This window comes from Rousettus aegyptiacus, unplaced genomic scaffold (assembly GCF_014176215.1).
Source record: "Rousettus aegyptiacus isolate mRouAeg1 unplaced genomic scaffold, mRouAeg1.p scaffold_m13_p_11, whole genome shotgun sequence".
Classification (NCBI taxonomy): Eukaryota; Metazoa; Chordata; class Mammalia; order Chiroptera; family Pteropodidae; genus Rousettus; species Rousettus aegyptiacus.
In genome coordinates this window covers 71,449,603-71,468,137 of record NW_023416286.1, presented here as the reverse complement: position 1 = coordinate 71,468,137, position 18,535 = coordinate 71,449,603, and the positions used below count along the sequence as shown (strand labels likewise).

Sequence of the window (18,535 nt, the reverse complement as noted above, 5' to 3'; positions counted from 1 at the left end):
CATGATTAAACTACTTTCTTTCTTTCTCCAGAAGGCTTTCCCAAGTGCCCTGACTCATAAGTTCTGAGACTCTCAAAATTGAGTTAATATCTTCTAATAAATTCTATGGATTCTCTTTTGATTAAAAAAAAAAATTCCAAGTACGACTTTATTTTTTAATTGCATGGTACCTAAATATTGCCTAACAAAACATTAATTACTAGAAAATCTAGAGGCTCAATATTGATTTCAGATAGCTTGAAAAGTAGTGTGCTTAATTTTTAGAGTTTTCTTAAAAGCTAACTCCTTTAAATTCCCTAGTCATTGCATTTTTGAATTCCAAAGAAATATGACTCCCTAGAGTAGAAACAAATTTCACTTATCTAGCAAGAGAAAAATCTTTGTTTGACTAGAACATTAGCATTCAAAGTGAATGGGTCACGAGAACTATTGACAACAGGAAGGTTTAAACCAAGACTTAAAAACGGATTTAAAAACTTTGACCAATGTTTCTGACTAATTTCCAGAACCTCTGACTATATTACTTGCCCACCCCACACAAATGCCCAAGAGAATAACAAGAGAAGCAAGGCAGAGAACATTCTTCTGGGTACAAAGCCTAACTCTCTTATATTCATGCAGGTTCCTCTTGGGCTCTGAGCACCTGCTTATCTTCATGGCTGCAAAACCAACCTGGACTGTAAAGGGTTAATTCTTTAAGTGACTGATAAACACCATTACTGCCCCTCTGAAGATATAAGTCATTTACTTCCCCATACACACAATGAATTAAGCTCTTAAGCATAGCACCATAAGAGAAGGCACTTAGTAAATGCTTTCTGATGATGATAAGCTTAAATTAGAAACTCATTTGATATTGCTTTTCCCCATCCCCTCTGTACTGTATCGTTATATTTCAAGGTCTCTCACCAGTCCTGGGGCTCTCTAATATTCTTTTTATGGGCTGGCTAGTTCCTCAATTATCAGGAGATATTTTCAAATTCAGGAGGATTGTGGGGTGAGGGGTAAAGATTACAAAGGGGAGAGTTCTAGATTTTGCATCTAAGACTAATGAAGTCTTCGGCTAACTATTTTGCATGCTCAATACTGATACTGGCTTCGTAATTGTTCAAAACTTACTCAGTACTGAAAACATCAGGAAAAAAAGTCTATTTCACTCATTCTAAGTGGTCCTTCACTCTGAATCTTTTGTACTCCTATATTTGATTTATAGTGTTATTATTTTGTTCTTTACCGTCAAGTTTTGCCTCTGTAGTCCATGATTTTTATTTATGCTTCAGTTTATTGTCTCATACTACCTCATACCATCACTAAGCACCCAAAATGGGCTTATTAAATATCTCAAATAATTCTGAGGTCTCAGGGTAGCTTTGGGTATTGAATTTAACATGTGACCTTTAAAAGAATAGAGAAAAACTGTTTTATGTGCTTTTCCTTGACATACATCCCCTACACCATTCTTATGAGACCAGAGTAGTTTTTATGTCAAGTCTTATGCTTGTATTGCCGAAAACTTAAATGAAGTCTAATAACTATAAAGGAGACCATGTTGAACTTCCTGATGGATCAAGAAAAGGGGAAGTTAACAAGACATGGCAGATTGATAAATACTGCAACTTCCCAGCTCTTTCCTTTTTGTGTCTTCTTCTCTTCTTAGACAAACCAACATGCTAATGTTGGCCATCAATACCCAAAGAAACTACATACTTCCCTTAAACTTGTGACAAATGTAGTGCAATTATATCTGTAGTTTTCTTCTTTTTTTTTCTCTCTGAAAGCACTGAGCTCCCTTCTTTCTCTTATCTTGGCCTTTTCTAAGCCCAAACAGCATTTATTTTATATGTGGGTAAGTGAAAATGTCTTAGTATTTATACTAAGTTGCAGATTCTTCTCTGCTACTTAACCTTACTGAGGATCTGAGGGCCAGTATGTGGTGGTACTTTAAAATATCATACAGAGCTCATCAATGATTTTAGGAGGCAGGATTTAGCAATTCAGTATGGTTACAGTACTTTAAGTGAATGCACATAGGTTGAATTGGTGGTTGTGGACCTGGATACAGAAAACCATCCCCATTCAGCGCAGCAGGACTCCACTGTGGATAAACTTGAAGTCAAGTTTGGCCAACAAAGCCATACAGCACTTGATTTTAATCTCTAGTGCTGACTGCATGTATCTCATGGATCTCATCTCCTTTCTTAGATTGGAAAATCCTAGGTTTGGCTTTTTCACCTATGCTTTTTCTATCCTGTTGGATAGATGGAAGAATTGAAGAAAATGAACCCATCTCATAAGCTACAATATTCTTTTGTATAATATAGTCTACAGAGGCTATTCACACCTCTCTTGGAATTAAAAATCAGAGAATGGTACTGCTATAAAAGATACGGTCCAAGACTTTCATTTTACAGTTAGGGAAATAGACACATTTGTTTTTATGTATACAGAGCAGTCACTGACATAAGCTTAAAAAAATTAAAGTAAATCACAGAGGGGAAAAAATATTCTTTAAATTGATGTCACTCCCCAACAAGAAGACGCAAACACATATAGAAGCACTAGAGTCCCTAATTATAGTCATAAATAGAACCACCTGATATTTCCTGGCATTAATGACATTTAAGGAGAAAAAGTTTTCCCACTGCTTATAAATGTTCATCCAGGGGTTTTGTCCTTTCCTCACAAATCATCTAATGATGAGTCAAGATAATATGGCTATTTGTACTTTTGAAGGTACTTAACAATATTAGAGAATTTTAAAAATAACTTAATAGAAATTTTAAAACTATAATAGAATTTTAAAAACAATCACGACTTACTTCCTTTAACTTATCCACATCATCTTTTACTTTTTCATATATTTCATTAGCTGTTCTAAGTTTTTTCTTCCACTCTGCTACAGTTTCTGGGTCAATTTTACTTGGATTATCTACAACTGGATGTTTTTCTTCACTTTGGTTGCCCTGTGTGAAGATTAAAGGATCCAGAATAGTCTTGATCTGTGACTCCAAGCTGAGATTTTTACTTTTGAGTTCTTCCATCTCTTTCTGCAGACAATCTATTTCATCCTGAAAAGGCATTGCAAAGGCATTAGGTAGACACAGACACTAAGTACATACATATGCTAACCTGAAGCCGATGCGTTTTTAAATTTTATACTAAAAATGCTGTAGATACGCCGATTCTTTATGCATTTGAATAATTTTGTGGGCAGAAAGTCACACACAGTTGACATTCTTGAAATGTATTTTGACTTTGATAATAACTACCATTCCCACCACTTTCATTTAAATTCAATGACAGTTTGTGGTTTAAAAATATAAAAATGTCAAACCTTTGATTTAAGATACTCAGGAAACCAAAGTCATGAATTCAACAAGGAAATAGATTCCTCAACAGAAAATTCTAAGGTATGCTTAATTTTTTTACTGAAGGAAATTAAAAATACAGTGTTGATGAAGGTGATCTATTATAGTTTTGTTTAATGTTTATATTTTTGGTTCTGCATTTGAAGTAGAAGTTCAAACCATATACCATTTCCTTCCTCTTTCCACTTTGGAATAATATCTGTAGTTAATTTTTAACTTTTCTACATTTTGATCCTTCAATTACAATTGTGACCATTCCAAGTATTAGATTTCCCCATCTGGAACTGCTTATTATCTTAAATCCAATTATTAAACTTTCAGGTAAAACCCTTTTCTGTGATACCATTTATTCATCTAAAATGGGTATTTCTTCTTAAATTAAGACTGAAAAATTCTGTTGTTAGAAAACTTCTTAAATTAAGACTGAAAAATTCTGTTGTTAGAAAACTCCAAGTGGCTCAATATGCCACTGATCTTCTAAAAGATTAATTTGATTAGTACCTAAGTATGATTAATATTCATTAATTATGGAAGAATACATTTTAAAATTAACACAGAAAGTACTTCTTACTATTTTAAATTACGACACACTTCAAGTTAAATAGCATTATAAAATGAGAAAGATCACTATTTGTTTGAATTAATATATTAATAAATATAAGCAGTAAACACATTTATTCAGTCATTTATTTATGTCCCACTTCATTAAAAAAAATTTTGAGACAGCTGAAGTAACTTTCACTTATATAGTTTAACTTAAAGATATTTTGTACCAAAAGAAGAGATCAATAACATCCCCCCCACTGTAGTCAACATAAAATGACAATTTGGCTTAATGTTCACTGTTCAAAATTATATCTATTCCATTAGCATGAAGCTAATCTGGAAAAATTTCATCACCATGTCAAATCACCTTCACAGAAAGAACACTACTGCATGATCCCACTTATAGTGGAAGCCTAAAAAGCAAATACATAGAAGCAGAGAGTTAAACAGTGGTTCCTAGAGGCAGGGAGGTGGTCGGGAAGTGAGGAGGTAGAAGTGAAGAGATGGGTCAAAGGTTTAAATATTGTAATTATGTAGGATAAATAAATCTAGGGATCTAATAAACAGCGTGATAACTACAGTTGGTAATAGTGTGTCGTATACTGGAAATTTGCTGAGATGTAAGGTGCTCTCACCATACACACATAAAAAAGTAACTGCGTGAGGAGATGGATGTGACACATACATTAATTAGTTTGACCGAAGGAATCACTTCACTGTGTACATGTACATCAAAATATCAAGTTGTACACCTTAAATATATACAATTTTTTAAATTTAAAAAGTTTACATGTAAAAAAACAATTAGGAAATACCATATTTCACTCAAAAAATCTCTTTGCTCGTAGTTGACAGAGAGGCATATTCACCAATGAAGCTTATAATTATCAGTGAATTTACAGGCAGAAACAAAAGCAGACTGAGGACCTTAGTCACTATTTACTAGAGTATTCATACTACCTTGTGGGGTTGGAAGACTGATTTTCACAAGATGGTTTATCTCCCAGTTTCCTGAGGGAGTAAACACTTGCAAAATGATGTGTCTGTTAAGGACAAATTTTAAATTAAAAAAAAAGAAAAAAAGAAAATGCTTCCATCCGTTCCTTTCCTCTATTTGAAATAGGAAAGAGAAAAAGAGAAAAAAGTACTTACCAAATAAGGCATTTTTAAATTGGCATTAAAATAAGATTTCATCAGATGTGTGCCTCTAAGAAGTCCATGGACTGAGATAGCTCAGTTTCACCTTGAATTCAATGCTGTCATCATTTTAAATTTTAATTATTATTTACCTCATATTCTTTGTGGAGTAACTCAAGTCTAGTTTTCCGAAGGTGCTTACGAACTGTATGGCTTAGCATAGGTTCACTTTCACTGGTCCCTCCTACAGGAAAAAAAAACAAAAAACAAAACAAACCTAACGTTTCACTCTGATTTGTGCAGAATAAAAATAAAAACAAAAATGAACCCTTTTCTTATTGTTTTATATAGTTCTCCAGTTTAATTTCTACTTAATATACATACTTGGGGCTGCCATCTTGGCCTTTTCTCTACCTCAACCCTGACAAAAGATAAATATCAAGTAACAAAGAAATACATTCTGTAAAATATCATGTTGAGTTTACTTACCTTTGTATCTTAATAATGAAGGCAAATGCTATATTTTATTATCGCATTTGGATTCAAATTTTGAATACCAAAGAATTGTTAAATAATGATAAAACCTTATTAACTACTGTCACCCCAATGAATTTAATTTAAAAAGTATCATCATATATTATACAGAAGCACTGTAATAAAATATATAAGACTCCATAATATCTCTACATCTTCCAAACTTTGTATTTATAGACAAAAAAAACCCAGAAGAAATAAACTTTAGGAGAACAAAAAAAGACAAAACTAATTATTATATATATATTTACCAATAAATTATATAAATATTGTCAACATTATCAATATATATTTCATATATATGATAATCACCAAATATATATTACTTATAAATAATAATACATAATATATACATTCTGATATATATTATTACAGCCAATGTATTTATTCAAACATACCTAGTCACTGGTAACACTAAACAGATTAATGTGTCTTTTCACTGATTCTAACAACTCAGTTACAGTGGATTATAAATCATAGAATTATCATCTGCTAGTAATGACTCATCAAATATACTAAAAACGATTTTTCCTGAAAGCTCTTCACTTATGCTGTGGTTACTTTCTTTATACTTCTTAGCATCATGATAATAGCAAAGGCATTTTACAGATGTTCTTTTTCAGGATGTACTATCCAAATGCAAGGATAGATGAACTATTTTACTTGAAAGAATTTATGATATATCACTTAGATATAAATGAATGAAGGAAGGAGCAGGGATGTGACTAGAAGCTGGGGGAAAACATTCCAATTATTTTAATTATCTAACCTCATGTTTTGCAAAAGACTTGACTCAGTGAAATACAGTATGGGCAAAAATCTAGAGGCAGAGAGATTAACACTGCAGTATGCAGCAAGGAGAGAAATATTCCTCTATCAGACTTTACCCAGGTATTCAAGAAAGAAACCAAAAGCCATCTCCGATTCCTCCTTCAGATCTCTTAGTTCCAAAGTCCCACTACTTCTTTTTATTCTAGCATTTATCTTTCTTTCCATTTCCAGTGTAAAAATCTTACTTAAGTCCATTTTCCCTAATTTGGAACCACTACAATGACTCCTTAAGTTTTCTGAAAGCTGTTTTCTATACATAGCTAATGACAGATTTACTTTCAATTTTTCCTAAAGCAAAAACAACAAAAAATTTCAATTTTTACAATCTAAGAGAAATAACTTATATGAGCACAGAACAAAAACCTAACATTCCAAAAGATCTTTAAATGTTTTATTTTTCAAGGCTCTTTTAAAGTCTTAACCCCCCTCTTACCTGTACTGGCATGGCATTGAATCTTCTTTTTTACCCTTCATCTAGACTCATATTCTCCCTGACCTAGGCAAGAGCCTTCTACCTGACCTACTCGCATCCTATCTTTCCCCTACAGCCCAACCAAATATCATTGCCTGAGTAAGATTCCTCAAGCATATTATGGATTTTTCCATTTCTTTGCTCAAAACCATCATGTGTACCTCACCATTCTTTTCGTCCACAGAGCAAGTCCTTGATTTTATTTGTCACTGAAGATTCTCTGCACTAAAGTCTCAATTAACTTTTCAGTCTCATTTCAGTCGTCAGACTCAAACTAGACTACTGATTATTTCCAAAAACAAGCTTTGTGTTTTCCTACCTCTAAACTTTAGTTCATGCTATTCCTGCTGCATGAAATACCTTCCTTAACCATTACCGAAATTTTTTCCATCCTTCAATCTCCATCTCAAAGGCCACCTTATTCATAAAGCCTTTCTTGACATTTCTAGCTGAACTTTCTTGCCTGAATTTTGTGGGCCTTTTCTTGGCCTTTAGCCTCTGCTGCTTTAAACTATTAATATTTTGGTCCACATGCACCTCTACCAAAATGTAAGTTCCATGAGGCTCTAAGATTTCTCATAGTGCCTTGTGCTCCTCAGTTGTTCTACTTATAGATTATACAAATGGCCAAACCATCCAGTATGATACTGGCAAAACAACATCATTGAAAGTCATCTATTTTGGTCTTCCTCCAAATATGCATTACTTAGAGATTGTTTCAAATCTATTTCTATGTGTTTATAAAATAGGCCCTTACCGATAATCTCTTTGCAAGGATTTTCAGGAGTGATGGGGACTCTGCAAGCTGGACACTGGCTATTATTCTTCAACCATAAATCGATACAAATCGAACAAAATACATGGTTGTTGATGCATATGACAGGCTGGCGCACCTTTGAAAAAAGAAATGTTACTTTTAGTACAGGGCAACAGTCATAACTAGAATCCCAATAGGTTTAGTTAAGAGCAAGCAAACAAATTGCTTTTCTAGAGCAGAGTAGGTGTAGCAGTAGAGTAGATGTTTCTGCCACCACAGTTTCTTAACTATGCTTAACAGAGATACTAGCTGAGATATCTAGTCATAGAGACTGAAACCTTTGACATATTATGGTTTTATTTTGTTCCAAACCACATTCATGGCCAAAAAAGAAAGTTTCTGTTCCGTTAAGGCTGGGACAATTTTCCTTCAATTACTCTATTTTAGAATTATGAAATGAGGATTACAAGGTTCTTTAAAGATCATTTAGTCCAAACACCTATCTCATGCTTGAAACCTTCCCTCAATTCATTCTACTATACTACAGAGCAACAGCAACCAATAGTTAATAAACATATGCATCTTACTGGAGAGTCCCCTAAAGCAGAGGCCTAAAAGGTAAAACAACTCTAAGAGTCCCACTTTCAAGTGGTATGTAATTAAAGAGCAAACAACACTGAAATAAATATTAACATACAACAAATATACTCCATTTAAACAAGTACAAACAATAATACTTTACACTTAGTCATATTTTACAAAGGGCTTTTACATGCATTTCACTTTCTTTGTGTTTTTTTTTTGTGTCTGTTTTTAAATAACACTGCGAGGTAAACAGAGTAAATATACTTTACAAATTAGGAAACCAAGGTGAGAAAAACTTAGGTGGCTTCCTCAGGGTTAACTAGGTCTTTTGAATGTTTAGTTGTTTCATCAGACAGAAAATAAAAAAGAATTTGCTTTAGTTTTATAACTGATATGATACTTTGGTCGTTTTCATATTTATTATCTATCTCACCAGAGGGAAAATAGGAGAGAAAAGTTGCTTTAGTTTTCTACCTGGTATTATATGTTTGTTTACATATCAATTGTCTATCTCCCCTATTAAAATGGAAGCTGCAAGAATGAAAGAAGCTCCTCAGTTTCATTCATTCATCCCTAAATCCCTGGTGCCTAGCAGACAGCTTAGTACACAAGTACCTACCTACTCAGTAAAGGTTTGCTGAATGAAGTAATTGCTATTAAGACAGTACTTAATATTCGATTAGTTGGGGGAACTGTATAGAGGGAATAATTACTTAAAATTCTTCAAACAGCACAAATTTAACAATAAAAACAAAACCAAGAAAGAACTGCTCAGGCTTTCACATGATTTACATGGTAATTTTACTGTGGGACTCAAATCACTTGGTGGCCATTTTCAATGTTTTCCTCCTTTAGAGTGCTTTTGACCTACGGACTGGAAGATTAAGGGAAAGCAGAGAAAGCAAAAGGAGAAAGAAGAGACAAACCACTACACACCACTTTGCTCAGAGAAAACACCTGTGCTGCCCTATGTCCACTTCATTATATGAAAACTCAGAATATGAGTAGTCGCCAATTTTAAAGGGGTCCCTACCCTCAAAGAAATCACAGACCTATTGCGATCCATATCAGGCAGGTAATCAGTGGAAGACTCACTGCAAAGTGCTCTCCAGTCTTAGTCTGGCTTTCCAAACCCGGGGATGCTCCCTTGATTAAGAACACTAGCATAAGAAAGCTAAACAGAGAAGATAATTCAGCAGGGATTTAAACTTCCTCTTGGGGAAAGCAATTTTAATTCATTCTGCTCACCTGATTTGATAGGACTGATTAAAATAAACAAATAAACAAATAAACAACAAATAAGTAAGACCCTAAAGCTTCTCAAACTCTTCTTCCAAAATACTCCTACCAACAGCCAGGAGTGAATGCTTATCTGGGAGTACAATATTGTGATTTATAAGAAATATATGTATTTGGTAATTCAGATGACCTAAATATATTCTCCAGATATATTTGATCCACAGCTCCTGGCTCACAGCTCTCAAACCCCAAGGAATTTTCTAAGTGATGGGAGCAACAATGGTGTCTCTTATGTTAATGAGGGGACTTTGGGATCTCACCCAAAGTGAGAGCTGGGTGCCAGGAGGAACTAACTTTGTAGTTAGAGGATTGGAACTTTCAGTCTTACCCCTTAATTTCCAGGGCAGGGAGAGGGCTTGAGGTTGAATCAACTGCCAGTGGCCAGTGAGTTAGTCAATCATAACTAGTAAAGAAACCTCCATAAAAACCCCAAAGGATAACATGTCAGATCTTTTTCAGAGAACTTCCACATTGGAGAATGAGAATGCTTCCATGGGCCACTGTGCCAGGCCCCAAGTTCCAAGAGGACAGATGCTCCTTTGTTTGAGTCCTTCCCTATGTATCTCTTCATCTGGCTATTGATACATGTCCTTTACTATCCCCTGTAATAAATTGGTAAACTAGTGGGTAAATGGGTTTTCTTCAGTTCTATAAGCTGTTCTAGCAAATTAATTGAACCCTGAGGAGGGAGTTGTAGAACTTCTCTTTTACAGTCAATCAGAAGCGCTGTTAATGATAACAAAAGAATTGCTATTATTAAAGGAGAAAAACATTATTATTAAAGGAGGAACAACCTGGGCTTGGGACTAGCTTCTGAAAAAGTGGAAGGCGTTTGAAGGCCTAAGCTCTTTACCTGTGGAATCTGATTCTATCTCTGGGTAGATAGTGCCAGAATTCAGTTGATTTTTGGACACCCTACTGGCTTCTGAGAATTGCTTGCTGGTATGGGGCAGCCTCCACACACTGGCTGGAACTAGCTCCAGGAACTCTTTCAGGGAGGCATTCCTCTTCAGTCTCAAAAGGCAGACAAATTTGAGTTTTCTTTGAAGGTTCTGTTTTTTCCTAAAAATTCATTTGATTTGGAAGTCTAGACCATAATTTATTCACATGTTTTAATTTAATCTTTAAGTCACGAAATGTTTTAAGAACAAAAAAGTCTCAAACTAAGTACCAGGAAGATACTGCCACGTCTATCCTATAGCTTCCCCAGACACATGCATGTGCCCACAATCACACCCCAAACTCTGCAACACTCCTGGGAGTATCTATACCCCCAAATTAAGAAGCTCAGCTAAAAAAAGAAGAGTTATCTCCTTGGATTTCTAGAGCAGTGATTTAATTTATTTTTTGTTTTTTTAAGCTATGAATGAACCTATCTGAAAATGGATGAAAAGCATTGCTCAAAACATAAAACTGTGCACATTATTTATGGGGATTCTAGTTGTTCTCCCACCCCTAATGGGCTTCCCTCATCAGAAGCATATTTAAAGGCAATCAGGTATTTTCTATGCAATTGCTCCCACAATAAAGGTTAAATACCTCCCCAATCTGAAAAACAGTTCTGAACAACTCAGTGGTTGGCGCTAATATTAACTAAGGTGAGAAAGACAAGAGTAAGAGAAGGTCTAGCACATGGTAGAAGTCAAGAATTCTGTTTGGGCCATGTTAAATTTTTAATGTCAAACTGACTTTTAAGTGGACAAGGGAAAGTCTGAGAATCACTGGCATAAAAAAAAAAAAAAATGATGCCATTTAAATCCACAGGACCCGAAGAAACCCTCTGCATGGGCAGAACAGCTGGAGACAGGGCAGAACAGCTGGAGATAAGGCATTCCAGCAAGCAGAGGAAGAGAAGGAGCAATCAGCTAAAGGAGCTGAGAAGGAGGGGCCCATGTTAGAAGACAGGAGAACGGTCTCATAGAAGTCAAGAGAACAAAATTTTTCAAGAGGGAGACAGTGGCCAAATATGTCAAATATTGGGGAGAGATGGTGTTTGATGTAGCCAGAGAAGTGACTATGGGATTTAACTGCATGGAAGTCAGTGTGATCTGTTATTGACAAGCATTGTTTCAGTAAATGGTAGGGATGGCAAGTTGATTGGAGGCTGAGAGACAAGAAGGGTGAAGAAGTGAAAAGATATAATACAGAAAATTCTTTCATGTTTTGCTGTAGAGGAACGAACATAAAAATGAGGCCATGGTAAGGAACGGCAATGGCAAAAAGAGGCTATTTATGGTGGAGGAAGAAAGGAGAGGGATTAGAGCCACAGAGAGCAAAGCTCCTAAGAAGGCAAGAGGGGAATGAGCTATAAAGCACAAGGGGGAGATTCTGGCTTATGTAGGAGTGAGGCTCTATCTTCTATTATAACGGGAAAGAAGGCTGAGGGTATGAGAACACACACAAAGGAGATGGAAGATCTGTTGATGGAAAGATTAGAGAATTCGTGTTGCAACTGTTCCAAGTGCTTATGTTTTGTCATTAAACATGAGGTGAGGTTACCAGCTGAAAGTGAGAAGCTGAGAGGGACATCAACTTGAAAAAACAGAAGAATAAAATACTTATTTTGAAAAGTGAGAAAGTAAATTTACTAGGCACATGTAGCAGGATTGCCCAACACTGCTGAGTTCCTAGTCGAGGTCTGTGGTTTTGACTATAAAGTAAAACCAATTAACAGATGTGTAATTTTCCTACCAACTTTTAGCTGCTCAGGTTCAGACATGAAGTAAATTAGTTGGATTTACCCAGAGTTAGAGTTTTGCCAAAGAGGAAGAGTGAGACAAAGGACTGATGATAATAAATGACCATGGCTAATAAGAGAAATGAGTACTTGAATGGTAATGACAGTGAAAAAAATGAGTCATAGAATGGGTCCGGGTAAGGTTGACATATTGCTGGAGAGCAGGTATGACGAGAAAAGGATCACAGACTGATATGCTTATTCAAAATACTGGAGGTGGTACAGCTGCTTTCTCTAATGTTTTGTCCTTGGCCATCTTATGTGACATAGTTCTATTTCTCCCTTAATCTCTAATGTATCACATGGTGTTAACATCTTTTCTATGGTGACAGCTCCTGAAAATCCTCTGTAACTGTAAGTGTGAAAGCTTAGGCATCAAGAGTAAACCAGAGGCCAACTCCAGCTCCACCACTTATTGAGCTGTTTGACTGAGTTGAGCCCTTTAGTTATAAGGGGCATCAGTTTCCACCTCTGAGAATCCTAGTTTAACCTAGTACACTTTTCATTCAGGTGTTAGGATTTAATAGTGTAAAGATGTAGGCACAGATTTTCACATAACAATTCTTCAATCAAGAAAAAGAAGGAAAAGGTAACAATATTACTATATTCAGCTCAGGAACCAACTTCATGTAAAGATCCCGCAGATGCCTCAACCATAACATGTCCAAAACCAAACTTGGCTTCCTCCACATATTCGCTCCTCCTCCCACACTCCCTTTTGGCTAAATTACCGGCACTACCACCTCCTCAGTACTTGGGCTAGAATACTCAGAGCTGTCTGAGACTCACCCTTAAAACTTTTCCTCACCATCTAACCTGTCACCAAATCCCACTATCATCTATCAGGACTAAGCCAGAGATTTTAAGATATACCAATATTTTATGTACCACTAAGTAAAATGAATGGAAAATGCTGCAATTACAACTGTAAGATGCCATCACTTGTAAGATACAACCAGATTTCAGAGATGTTATCATGTGGAAAAAAGTACATCCCAGAACAGTTGCTATATGGCAAAGGTAACTCTAAATGTTCTTTTACCTATCAGCTATCCCTTCTTTTTCATCTTCACCTCAATAATGAGTTCAGGTTCTCATTCTTTTACCCCTGATCTACTGTAATCAACCCCTCCCAAACCTTCTTGCTTCCAAATGTTCACTTCTGGCCACTTTTCGTACTGATGACAGAGCTACCTTCCTAAAATTTAGATTAGCAGCTTTTACTGCTCTGCAAAACAGCAATGGTGTTCCCTGACCATTGTTTTAAGTATAGTAATCAAAGAGCAACATAATCTTGTTCTTAAAACAGCCATTTCCCTCAATCTTCTATTTCAATACTTGACATAACCTATAGTAACCATCCATATTCATTTTGGTGAATACTTGATGTTCACCAAAAAGAATATGAATAGGTCAGGCTCCGTGTTTATTATGCTCTCGTTTCTTAGTTTGATTTGTCCTGTTGGCCTCCAGTTTCCCTAATCAAAATAAAATCCCTTATACCTTTCAAGATGAATATCAAATACTATCTCCTCCATAAGGCCTTCATTAATCCTTTTTTTAAAGTGACTGGGTCTCTGAACCTAAGGGTACTCCTTAGACATTAATTTAATGTTCACTACTTTCTGTGTGTGCTGTACTTAGAAAATAGTTTATACCCTGCCTTCCCTATTAGATTCCAGGCTTCTTGGGGGCAGCAGCTGCATCCTACTCATCTTTGTATCCACCAACGGCACCTGATACAATTCCTTGCACACTCTGAGATTAATAAAAGTAAATTCTGATGTATTAAAATGAAAGGCTGAGATAATGCTTCTAAAAGTGTTTCAAGAAGCAAAAGGTCAATGGCCAGTGCAGAAGCGTGAAAAAGCAAAACTTCAACCTTTCCATTTAATCTGTCAAAATGATACAGAACCACCACCACAGGCAGACTACTTGAATCTGTCTGCTAAGAGCCATTAGCAACACCACATACTGCAAAATGATTTTCACTGTTCAATATCCAGTATTGTCACTGTCATTGTGTTGGATTTTCGAAATGGCTGACCAATTCATTTCTTTGGACCAAGTAGTTATCAAATGGTGATTTCTAGGTTTAAATTTAGGAGAATAGAAACCTATAAAAAAGAAAGAACTATTAAACCAATTTAGAGTACTCATTATTTCTCTGACTGTAAGCTATAGGGGCAAAACATAAAGAATCTAGCCTTCCCTCAATTGCTGTCCACCCATACTCTTCTACCCAGATCTTGCTATATACAACATCAAAACACACACAATTTTCTTTAATAAGATCTTCCCAAGGTACCGAAATAGTTGTAATTTGCCTGTTATGAGACTTTATAGCTAATTTAACCTCACATGTGATCTGTGGCAACAAAACAGAACTCGTATAAAATAAAAATGCAAGATGACAATGGCAAGGGTAAGTGACAAGTGCAATTCCAAACTCATCTGGAGAAAGCACACTGAAGTGAGATCCTAGGGTAATGCCCCCTGAGGCTAGTAAGGAGAAGAGAAAGCAAGGTGTAAAAGTGGGCTCTTCTCACTGGAATGAGCCTGAGGGGAGCAGTCCTAGGTGCAGAAAGATTAATCCTATAACCTGTAATTCTTTGTCCTTTCATAAAACTGTGGGCCACATTTGGCTGACACTCATGGCAAAACACAAATACAGTTAATAAAAGTATTACATGCAACGACAATTTGGTTTCACAGCTTGAATCCTAATTGAAGAGATAAATACCTGGAATTATCTAGAGATAACCTGGTCTGTAGCATTCTGGTGGCAGCACCAAATGCCACTTCACAGATATACTGGGCTAGATCATTCCTTTCTTTCTGCTGGCCCATTACTCCAAGGCATGGGGAAAAAATTAAGGAGAAATAGACAAGAAAATGTTATACAGAAATCATCCCACAGGATCTGTACCTAACTTCTTCAGGCCACACAGAGGTCTTTCTTACAACACTGGCAAGGTTGCTAAACATTAATGAGCAGAAAATTCATCTTTAAGACTGAAGGAGAGAGAGAGGTAGCAAATACCAAATGCCTAAACTTTCCAATTTTAACTACCATATTTGTATTCAAAAGACAAAGCACTGACTCTGTGCATACTTACACTATCACCACTTCTTTCCTCTCTGTTCTTCCCCACCCCTGTCAGTATCTATATCCTCTTCAGGTTCAAGGTCTCCTCCACCGCCTCTCTTTTATGCATACCTCCCCTCCCCCACCAATGGTGACTCTCCAGAAATAATGGCTCCTAACTCTGTAGAACAATCAAAAGGGAAGATTGCTGATGGTGAGATTTTGGGGACAGAAGGTGACGGCAGCACAAGAATCATTATCACAAGAATCATGGAGGGCCAGGCAATGTGGACCTTAAGGCAGATCTCAGGGTGGCTGAAGATGCTGTATGTCAGGGTAGTGGAAGTGACATCGGGTGCTGTTCCAGGCCACGCTGTCTCCAGTAACCCACAAATAGAGGTGTGTTTTGGAGGGTGAATATCACAGGCAGATCGGATTTGCTTCAACTATACAAAAGGCAACAGTCATATGGAACCAGTTAAAACCCCTGGATGTACTGTGGCAATTTCCAGAACAAACAGGTCCCACTCTGCTGGGAATGCAAATCTTCATCTAGTCAGGGTTATGGACCTCACAAAGCAACTGGGAAGAACAATTACTAGAAAAGGGTGATTTCCTCAGTTAGAGGGCCTGCCACAATGCCATAGGAAAGTTAATATTTATTGAATATTATTATGTGCCAGAATTCATTCTAAGCACTGCATATGAATTAATTCATTTAATCCTCCCCAAAACACAAGGATGGATGTTGATACTATTGCCATTCCCATTTTACAGATAAGGAAAATTTTCTGAGAGAGATTAAGTAACTTGTCATATGTAAGGTCATATAACTAGAAAGAAGAGCCTAGATTAGGATTCATGCAGTCTGAACATAGAACTCAGGCCCTCAACCACCATACTGTTCTGCTTCTGTAAAAATGCCTGTTTCCAAATTGTTATCTTTCATTATCAGATTTAATTTTAGAAAACAGCTAACTCATACCAGGAGGGGGAAGGACATCAAAAGTATCTGCTGTCATTGATGAACTCAAGTTGAGTTTTCAGAAAGTAATCGACTAAAGACAAAAGGTCGCATTTGAGGTTCAAATACCAGTGACTCTAAGCCTTAATCATCTTACTTTTAAAGATGAGGAAATCAGTCCCCACTATCTTATAGCACTGGTGAGAGGAGTAAATGAAATAATTAAATGCATACAAAAGCATTCTGTAATCCTCAAATCTCTATATTCTATTAGGTATAATTTTGTTAATCATAAAAAGGATAGAGGTATGGAAAATCAACCAAGATGAACACATTTTCAACACAATTGAAAAAGACAACCTATTAACTAATGGGAACTAGATATAAATGTGTACAACTAAGACCAAGTGAAAATCATTTCCCAAAGATATTTTTATCAGCCTTTAAGGCTACTGTTGGAGGAAATTCACTCAGAACTTAACACATACTTGTGGGAACTTCATGTCAAGGGCCAAATATAGATTGTAGCAAATAGATACATCAGCTCCTCCCTCCAGCCATGTACACAGGCGATGGTAGCAGATGCCAGCTCAAATACCAGCCTCCACCAGACCACCCTTGATCTCTCCAGTCAGAACTGATCAAGCCATTCCCTGTATGATCTCACAGCACATTTTCTTGGCATTTCATTCTGACTGGTATCAAGAGTTATTAGCTGCTTCCAAGCCTGACTTCCTACTACTTCTTGAACTCAGTAAATTCACACAGAACCCCAAACACCTAAGGCAGTTGACTGTATTGGCTGGCACTCAAAACATTTCTCTATGAAGTTTGTATTTCTCGATTCTAAGCCGACAGCTGTAAGCTAAGTCTGCACTTGGGGTAAACACACAGACACACCACCAAAAAAAAAAAAAAAAAAAAAAAAATCAGAATGGAGAAAAAAATCAGGTCGTTCACAGTATCTTCTCCCTTCTTGATGTGCATAGTTAAGAAATGCCCTTTTATAAACCGAATGGGAGGCACTAATAGAAAGGAATCGGAGAAGACTGTATCAAAACATTCAAAACCCCGTTTCCAATTCAGAACTACATTCTCTATCTAGTATCACAAATACTTTAGGCACCTCTTGCATCACAATGAGCGGTATTCTATCTCGTGACTGATCAGTTCTTGGAATTTAAGACCATACCTCTCATTCTACACTCAATTCAGAGACACGTGTTATTTACTTTTCGAATTCTGAATCCAGAGCACAGGCCACTCAAGGCCAGGTTAAGCAAAGAGAAGGATCTTGGACGTGGAAGACTCCCCACCTAGCACTGCAGGCCCAAGAACATGAACATCTAAATGTGTAGGGTACGAAAGAACCTTAGGTGAGGTCTCCAGGAAATGTGCTTTAATGGGCTTCACTACACGCCATACGGGTTTGCACAGAAGAGTAAAATCTTGTTGCGATTCGTTTCTAACGAGGCCTCCTTCGATGCCGGCGTTGGCCAGGCGAGGCCGCCGGCAGTAGCAAAGCCGTCTCGCCGCCCTTCCTTCAAACCCCAGGCTATTGTCATCCCCCTCGGAAAGGCGCACGGATCAACCCTTTAATCACCGCGCGCTCCCTCGGTCCCCCAGGACACGGGCTCCCATCGCCTGCGAATACGGCTTAGCATCTTCACCCATCTCGGCGCCTTACGCCCGGTCCGCGCTTCACCCGGAGACCGCCCTCGGCTCCGGCGAGTGACTTCATACCCGATCCCGTTTCGTAGCTGTGCCTGGAATCCCCCATTACCTTCCCCAAGCAAATGTGGCACGTGATGGGCAGAGTGAGCGACAATGTAACGTTCTGCACGGTCTGAGCCATGGCAGCGTTCAGAATCCCGCCAACACGGAAGTCCCGCCGACCGCCGAGCCCCGCTGCGACTGGGGCAGCGCGAGGCCGGCTACGGCAGCCCGGCGGGGCCAGAGCCCGCCAGGAGAGGAGACGAAAACGCGCTCTTGAAACGCGCGGTCGCCACGGTTTTTCTCTTTCTTTTTTCCTTAAATGTTAAAAAAAAAAAAAAAAAAAACTTTCCGCTGTCGGAAGCTGCAAGATTCCCGGGAATGAGAGGGAAGACGATTTACTACAGGTATTGAGGATCTTGAAAGTTTAAATGAAAGCGTAGTAGTGGTGAGAGGAGAGGAAATAAAGGCGATTTTAAATCCCCAAGTCTTTCCCGGAGAGTA

At 37.3% G+C, this 18,535-nt stretch overlaps 1 protein-coding gene across 2 annotated transcripts in view; it reads right to left on the bottom strand.

The window, feature by feature from the left end:
• Positions 1 to 18,228, bottom strand: part of OBI1 (ORC ubiquitin ligase 1) — a 38,318-nt gene extending 20,090 nt beyond the window's left edge. The window contains exons 1-4 of one of the 2 annotated variants that reach the window (XM_016160995.2): positions 18,102 to 18,228; positions 7,646 to 7,781; positions 5,204 to 5,295; positions 2,820 to 3,068 (exon numbers count right to left, since the gene is read on the bottom strand). In XM_016160995.2, coding sequence (XP_016016481.2) covers positions 2,820 to 3,068; positions 5,204 to 5,295; positions 7,646 to 7,781; positions 18,102 to 18,173 — 549 coding nt within the window. In that variant the 5' untranslated portion in view covers positions 18,174 to 18,228. Of the gene's footprint in view, positions 1 to 2,819; positions 3,069 to 5,203; positions 5,296 to 7,645; positions 7,782 to 15,009; positions 17,220 to 18,101 lie in introns of those variants that run through there. The other variant, XM_036228888.1, reaches the window with a different exon arrangement.
• Between the last annotated feature and the right edge of the window lie 307 nt (positions 18,229 to 18,535).